The sequence below is a fragment of the Peromyscus californicus genome, unplaced genomic scaffold, assembly GCF_007827085.1.
Source record: "Peromyscus californicus insignis strain IS unplaced genomic scaffold, ASM782708v3 Scaffold_14__1_contigs__length_90479793_seg_2, whole genome shotgun sequence".
Taxonomy (NCBI): domain Eukaryota; kingdom Metazoa; phylum Chordata; class Mammalia; order Rodentia; family Cricetidae; genus Peromyscus; species Peromyscus californicus.
In genome coordinates, this window is record NW_026294436.1 from 21,981,819 (window position 1) to 21,990,052 (window position 8,234).

Below are 8,234 nucleotides of genomic sequence, written 5' to 3' on the forward strand. Positions count from 1 at the left end.
TCGGTAGTGAGAAGCCTCACCCATTTTCTTTGCTCTCTCAGCCTCCAACCAGCCCTCCAGCTACAGAAGTCCATACCCAGCCTTCAAGTACCTCTTTCTGCATGTTTATCTCTTCTCCCTCCCATCTCCATGCTGTATCCAATCCATAGCCCCAAATTTCAATACACAGTTCAGACCAAGGTTAGAAAAAGCCTAGAAGGCACTTTATTGGAGGCCTAAGCCTCCATTCACAGGAAAAGAGATCCAGGAACCCCATCTTGGGGGGTCTGGCATCACCCCACTTCTCACTGGTCCAGTCATAGGAGCCCTAGAACAGTCGATCTGGCCACCGGCATTCAGTGGGAGATCAGGGAGGGGAACGCTTTAGAAAAAATAGCTCTCTATGTACACCTGAAATATTTATAGCACATAAATTAGGGACACTCCAAGCCTCGCCTGTGGAGCCCGAGTACTGAGAGGTGGAAGTCAGTCCAGGAAGAAGTGCTGGAGAACACAGCCCTGTCCCTTCTGTACTCTCTCCCTCCCACAGTCTCCCCAGCCTCCTGGGCCCGAGTCCGGGCATCCGCAGGTGGTTCTCTTCTGCAGTCAGCGCTGGGACTGGAGGGAGCTGGCCTCACAGCTGTAGAGTCAGCGAACAAGTCACTTCAAACCCTGGGGCTTGTAATTCCAAAAGGAGGGCGAGGAGAGGCCACAGGCTGCACTTCAGGATCCAATACACCCCGCAGGTTCCTCCTCTCCACAGCAACACAGGGAACACATCCACATCAAGGGGGCCTTCCGGCCTGCCTGTCCTTCCAGGAAAGTTTCAGTTCTGAGTTCGTGTCTGAGTCAGGTCCGGGGTCCAGTCCTGACCCTTAATTCAGACTCTCTGTCACCTCTTCCTCTTTCCAGCCACTGGAGTTCTTGCCGAACTTGTAGACGAGGCGCCGGCCATCCACCCGTTCCAGGATCTCGCGTTTGTAGTAGTACCTGAGTGGGAGGAAGGTGGTCGGTCAGAGAGGGCCAGGCAGGAGACGTGCCATGCGCGAGGTTCCCCTGGCTTCGCCGCCCTGAGCCTTCCTCCGTCCCACCTGCTGTGGCCACACTGGTCTGTAATTACGGCCCAGCACCTGTTTCTGTTTCTGCATTAACGTCCCTGTGCCTTCTAGCTATGTCCTGGGGCTTTTCATGAAGGCACAAGAACACAGGGATGGGGGGGACGTTGGTGATGCTGAACTAGCCTAGCCCACCCTCTGGCAGGCAGGGCAAGGGAGCTGAGGTGCAAAAACACTGCCTTTTCTATCACACTCCAAGTGTGTCTTTCTTAGAACAAATCTGCAGAAACCAGAAATGTTAGCTGAAGCGAAGGGGCTCCGATGTCCGACTAACGCTTTCTTCATGCTTCAACTGACCAAGGAACCAACTAGGCCAACCCTGCCCTGTGGGCCTCACACCTGTCACGTGTAACCTGGAAGAAGACAGTGGGGTCCAACGAGAGGTCCTGGCGTCTGTCCCCACCAGATGCCAGGCACCAGCTCACCTCATGGCCCGGCTCAGTTTCTCATAGGTCATGTTGCTGTTCTTTTTCTTTTGGCCCCACAGTTGGGCCACGGCCTCTGAGCGGAGGAACTTGAACACACCCTCATGCCGGTTCTCCCACTTCATGAGGCCTTCGTTGAGCTCAGGGTGGATGAGAATGTCCCGAATGAACTCCCACAGATGAGTGCCTCTGGGGGCTACAAGGGAAAGAGCTCCTCAGTTGTTAGTCTGGGGCGCCCCTCTCCTCCAGGCCCTCTGGCCTCACCCATCTCAACCATGCTAAGAGCCAAAGCTATGACAGCCCTTTGAGAAGCACTGGGCAATGTCTGCTTAGTGATTGCTGTAGTGGCTATTTCCTTCTCTGCCCCCAAATGCAGTGTACTAGGCAGACTGCACAGAGCACACGATTCTCTCACCAGATAAAGACTCAAACACCTGGTTAAGATGGACAGAGAGACACTACTTTCTGTGGGGCTCAGGGATCAATGGGACCAACGTTGGGGAGGACTTGGCGCACATGGGGACAGAGAGTTGGCTATAGCCCGGAGGACCAAGGAACAGCTTCCTTTGGGGGGGGGGGGGGGACCAACCGGATCCCCTCAGGACAAGAATAAAAGCAGGCCATGAGTGCATGCATGCAGGCCTGTATGTATGAAAGAGGAGGCAAGCAAGACCTTTGGGGTGACCTCCAGGTGGCTCGGTGCAGCTGGAACACACAAAGCCCGAGGCGAGGCCCCTTCAGCAGGCTGTGCCTGGAGTGGCAGCCAGCCCAGCCCACTGGACTCTGAGCACCCGCCAGCTGCCTCCTCACCACCAGTAAGTTCCATCAGGCAAGACAGGGGCCAAGGACAAAACGTTAGAGAGGGAGTATGTAGGAAGCCCGGGCTCTCTCTATGAGCATCCCCCTAGGAGCCTCAGTTTCCCCTCTTCTCTGAGTCCAAGCAGGCCTCTGTAATGGGGTGATTGCTAGTGTCATGGAGCCCCCCAACTGTTCACAGAGGTAAGAAAGTGACCGAGGAAACTCCAGAGGCCCCGAGAAGGGGCAGGAGGAATGGAGTCCTCCGCCCACAGGCCCGCCGGCCGCCCCGAGAAGGGGCAGGAGGAATGGAGTCCTCCGCCCACAGGCCCGCTGGCCGCCCCGAGAAGGGGCAGGAGGAATGGAGTCCTCCACCCACAGGCCCGCCAGCCCCGAAAACGCACCATGCTTGCTCTTCTTGCCCTCTAGGCAGTCCCAGTACTCCTTGCTCAGCTTTCGTGGACGCCCCCGTTTCCTCTTCCCATGCTTGGGTTCCCCCTTCTTACAGTCAGGAAAGCCATCTATGGGAAGGGGTCGGAAGGTCAGCAGAAGGTGAGGGCCGGGCGTCAATGGGGAGGAGCCTTGCTATGGAAACCACAGCAGAGCAGAGGAGGATGGAAGAGAGGGGTTGGGCGCGGTGGACCAGGACCCCCCCGACAGACCAGCCCTCAACTCACCTCTAGGGAAGACCTTGCTGTCAGTGAGATCCAGGTCCAGGTCGCTTCCCCCGGAGTCACAGGAGTGGGAACTCTGGGGTGTAGCGGTTCCTGGGGGTGGAGAAGTCAGCTTGAGTACTGCCTAACCAGCTACTGTCTGCAGACTCAGGTGCTCGTTCTGGGGTGCCCGATGCACTCTGGGGCGTTTGGAGAAGGGAGACTAAGGCAAGCACAGGAGGACTCTTACCTGCAGTAGAGACATCAGAGCTACCAGGGGAGGGCGCTCCAGGGCCATAGCTACCGCCATAGTAGGGGCTGGCCTGGCGGCCATCATCCAACAGCTCCTGGGCAAAAGGGCTTCCTTGATCTGGGAAAAAGAAGTTGGAGCTTAGAGAGGCCCAGGGGACCAGCAAGGGACAGGTGAGACCACCCAGGGGCCTGGAGAACTGGCTATGGAGTGCTTTTCTTTCTAGTTGGGAGAGTATCTATCTCGCACTTTGGAAAGGTCGCAGGCGGGAAAGAGAAGCTGGAGAAAGAGGGGGAAAGAAAAAATGGGTTCTCACCAAAGGGGCCCGAGTCTCCTACGCCCTCCTGGAAGGCCATGCCATCTTTCTCCAGCAGCTCAATGATCCAGCTGAGTTCATCAGAAGAGCTGGAGGCTGGCAGAGGCAGGGAGGCGGTCACTCAGCACCTCTGGCCAGCGGCGGGGCTCGCTGGCTGTGCCCTCTAGCCAGGAGCTCCAAGTCCTTCCCAAGGCCCATCTTCCCTGGTCACTCTCTAGTTCCCGTGGCTCCCCTGGCCTGGACTTACTGAGGTCCCGAAGCTGGGCATGGAGCTGGTCTCCCAGAGGCCCAAAGACCAGCCGTAGCTCCTCAAGGGCACAGCTGCAGAGGGTGGCCCCATCCATATCACATCGCGAGAAGTCGATGGAACTGGCGTCGTATTTGTTCTTCTCCACTTGGTAGCTGATCCAGTCCAAAACCTGCGTCTTCGACCAGAACTGGGGCTGCTCCCCTGACCAGCTTGCCTTCTCTGAAAGGTGGAGTACAGCCAGAGGGTCAACACAGGACCCGGTTCTGATGTCCCTTTGGGATCTTGTCTGAGGTCCTACCCTACCCCTGGGGTGTGTGTGTGTGCAGGGGGTAATATTCACAATCATGATACCCCTGGTTTCAGAGTTTTCCTCAGTTTATCACAGTCCCTACCTACCCTATATTTCCCACCACCTCAGCCACTACAGGATTCTCAGGGGCTGGGAGCACAGTCTAGCATGCATAAGCTTTTGCTTGGTTGGATTCTTTCCCCAGCACTGCTCAAATAACTAAATGAATAAATTCTCCCCGGGCCCCTAGCCCTGGGGGTTCCCTTGGAGACCTTCCTCCCTCCCCATTTATCAAAGAACCTCTTAGACAAGTGTTCTATCTCGCAGATACCCATTGCACAGCACTCACCTGGACCGTCCAGCGACATCTGGGGGTTGTTCAGGGTGAACACCAAGTCATCTGTGCCAAAGGTAGTCGATGGAGGAGCGGGAGCCAGGGTGGGGTCTTCTGAACTGTACATGGCGTTGAAGTAGTTACTAAAAACGTTGCTGATCTCACAGGTGGCAGCCATGAGGCCCCCTGGGAAGAGGAGACAGGTTGGTGAGGGTGCAGGTCAAGGAGCATTTCCATTACTCTGTTCTGGCCAAGTCTGGGCAGCAACAGCCAAGAGGCAGGAAGGAGTTCGGTGTTGCTGTAGACATTCTCCCTTCAAAAAGCCCCTGAAGAACCAGCTATTTGGGAAGCTGAGGCTGGATGATCTCTTGAGCCTAGAAGCGCCAGGCCGGCCGGCGCCAAACTGGGAAATTCCGCTCCAAAAAAATTAAAAATAATCTCAAGCAGGGGGGAATCACGAGACAAACTCTGCTCGGGCTCCCTCCACAAATCACCTGGGCCCTTGAACCAAACAAGCCACCCTGTCCCTCCAAGACACTGATCTGGTCTCCGACCAGTCCCGGAACACCCCCGCAGCCCTAACACTCCCGGCTAGGGAGCTCCAAGCTAAAGTAAGTTCAGAATTGTAAATCCACTGGACGGTTCCCGGGACCGGAGTTAGGGAAGGTGACCCTACCGAGTGTCAGGGTTCGTTCGATGTGGCAGGCGGATAAGCAGGCTCCTGAGGCCACAGGAAGGGAAGAAATCTAGGTAACTGAAGGCTCCAGCCAGGTATCAAGTGATGAGTGTGGCTAGAGCGCTCCCCCACCCGCACCTAAATAGAGCAGTGCGCGAGCTCCTCCCCGCCAGGTCTTAGTGTGCGTCCCCAGTTGTAACCTGAGCTGGTGGCTCATTGGATGCAGGGGATTTCCTTCAGACCAGGCTCCCGGTCCCAGGTGATTTGCATATTCCGTGCCACTTGGCCCAGATCCTAGCAGGCGGTGCTGGGAAATCAGGCCTGGCTTGTTTAATGATTGTCAGAGTGTCATTCCGCACCCTCTGGGGTTGGGCCCTGGGTACTGGACTGGGCAGGTGGCGGGAACATTGCTGGGGTGGGCACATGTCCTTTAGGCGGCTCTCTGGCCCGGGAAATTCTTCCTGGGGGGCCAGACCAGGGCTGGATTAAGGAGAGGAGAGCAGGGTGAGGAATCTGAACCGGTGTCTGGGTCAGAACTGCATCTGTCTAGGTCTGGGGACAAAAAGGCCTATAGAATTTACAGAGAGTAAGGGATTTTCTCCACAACATCCAGAAACTGGGGAGCTGGAAGCCTCTAGGCGTTACACTGGGCCATATTCACGGTCCAGGGGTGGTTTGAATCTGCCAGTCTAGCCAGCCACAGGGCGTTTGGTGGCACTTTGCCTGTCTGGAGCCCACCCAAGCACGAATGGTTGTTCCGCAGTGGGAAAGATCGGGCGCTACTTCAAAGATCTAACATGTTGCCTGTGGCGTTCTAGCTGCCTAGGGTCGGCTGGAGGTGCTGGAGATCACATGGGTAAGCCTTCGTCTCATCTTCTAGTGATTACCCTTTTCTCGACCCAGTCCATCAGTATCTGCCTGCTGCCCTCTAGTGGTCAAAAGCCCAACACTCGGGTCATTACAGACAAAAAAGGAACTGTGTATGTTAATAGACTGTTCACCAGGTACTTAAAAAACAAAAACCCGGAAAGCGGTGGTACAAGCCTCTAATCTCAGCATTCGGGAGGCAGAGGCTGTCAGAGTTTGAGGTCAGCCTGGGCTACAGAGCAAGTTCCAGAACAGCCTGGGCTGTCTCAAAAACAAATAAACAAAAAAGAGGTGTTGGAAGTTGAGTCCGGAGCATCCTAGGCAAGCACTCTACAAATGGGCTCTGTATCCAGAACAGTTTGTTTTTTGAGACAGTGTTTCACTATGTATTTATAGGAGGCTGGCCTCAAACTCAAGAGATAGGCTGGAATTAAAGGTGTAAGCCGCCCTAACCGGCACAGAACATTTTAAACATAACAACCTTCATATAAAGACATTCAACAAGCACTGTAGGGCTGGAAAGACGGCTCAGTGGGTAAGGGTACCTGCTGCCAAGCCTGATGACCTGTGTCCCATCCACGATAAAGGGAGAGAACTAATTCCTGCAATGTGGCCTTCTGACCTCCATGTGCACATGTGCAAGTGTACACACACACACACACACACACACACACACACACACACACACACACACACTATAATATATATTTGGAGACAGGGTCTCTCTACATAGTCCTGGCTATTCTGGAACTATGTAGACCAGGCTAGCTTCCAACTCACAGAGATCCAACTGCCTCTGCCTCCCGAGTGCTGGGACTAAAGGCATGTGCCACTACATCTGGCTATAAATATAATTTTTAAAATACTGAAAAGCAGGGTTGGACATGTGTGGTAGTGGGTGTCTTTAATCCCAACCCTCCCAGGGTAGGTGAATCTTGTGAGTTCAAGGTCAAGCCTGGTCTACATTAAAAAAAGAAAGAAAGAAAAAGAAAAGGAAGAAAAAAGAAAAAGAAAATAAAAGGAAAAGGAAAAAAATGATGTGTAGTTGTCTTCATAAGTGGTTTGTTCTGGCTACAAATTAGGAAAATGACGAGATGTTGCTAGTGCCTTTTCCCTACACGCAGTGCCTCTGGCCGCAAACATCCCACTCAATGAGTCCCGCGTTATCAATGGCTCTTGGTTTCCTTAGCCCAAATACAAGGGACCAGCTTCGCAGATCCCTCTAACAATCCCTGAGTAGAAGCACCAGGGCAGCAAAAAGGCGGTAGGAGGTTCATACTTCAGCATCTGCATCCGGGTGGTCAAAGACAGTGGTTTCTGCACGTCAGTAAGAAGGAGGCGTCCCAGTCAGACGCATGTGCCTAGAGTCCTAGCTACTCAGGATGCTGAGGCAGGCACACTGAGTTTGAGGGTAGCCTGGGCAACTTAGTGAGACTAAAGAAACATTGTCTCAAAAACAAAGAGCTGGCAAGATGGTTCAATGGATGAAAGTATTTGCGGCACAAACCTGACGGCCTAAATTCAATCTCTAGAATCCACAGAAAGACAGGAAAGAAACGATTCCACAACATTATTCTGACCTCCACATGCGTGGCTGGTAGAGTGCTTGCCTAGCGTGCACAAAGCCCTGGGTTTAATCTCCAGCACCACATAAAGACATGCGTGGTGGCCTCTGAAGTTCCTGGGCTCAGGGTCAGTCTCAACTACACATAGAGTGTGAGGCTATCTCAGGCTACAGTAGACTCTGTCTCAAAAGCAAACATAAATGAGCAAAGAATGAGGGTAGGGAACTCTGTAGTCCCTTAGACCTCTTCCAGCCTCAGCTGTGCCTTGATTTCTGTTGCCTGAGGAGCCGGTCTAGGACACTGGATGAATTCAGCAAGTTCTCCACATTAAACCATCACTTTTTTCTGCATCTAAGGTACAGGATCTGGCTGGGCAGTGGTGGTGGTGGTGGTGGTGGTGGCGGCGGCGGCGGCGGCGGCGGCGGCGGTGGCAGCTCACACCTTTAATCCCAGCACTTGGGAGGCAGAGGCAGGTATATCTCTGAGTTCGAGGCCAGCCTGGTCTACAGAGTGAGTTCCAGGATAGCCAATACTACACAGAAAGTCCCTGTCTGGAAACACACATACACACACACACACACACACACACACACACGCACACGCACACGCACACGCGCACACACACACACACACACACACACACACACACACACACACACGATATAGGATCTGTGTCTTCTCCTCTCTACCCCATTTATGGACACACAACCCCAGATGGTT

The 8,234-nt window shown here is 54.0% G+C and overlaps 1 protein-coding gene across 2 annotated transcripts; it reads right to left on the minus strand.

Moving 5' to 3' along the window:
- Window positions 1-208: 208 nt before the first annotated feature.
- Elf3 (E74 like ETS transcription factor 3) lies at window positions 209-4,584 on the minus strand. Of its 2 annotated transcripts, none has more exons than XM_052736562.1 (8): window positions 4,422-4,584; window positions 3,781-4,002; window positions 3,534-3,629; window positions 3,218-3,337; window positions 2,992-3,081; window positions 2,719-2,835; window positions 1,520-1,715; window positions 209-969 (listed from the first exon to the last, which is right to left on the minus strand). In XM_052736562.1, the coding sequence occupies exons 1-8, from the start codon at window positions 4,582-4,584 to the stop codon at window positions 855-857; spliced, it is 1,119 nt and encodes a 372-aa protein (XP_052592522.1). In that variant the 3' UTR covers window positions 209-854. The 2 variants fall into 2 exon arrangements, with proteins under 2 accessions (XP_052592522.1, XP_052592520.1); XM_052736560.1 differs by having other exon boundaries at window positions 3,781-4,077.
- Window positions 4,585-8,234: the final 3,650 nt, after the last annotated feature.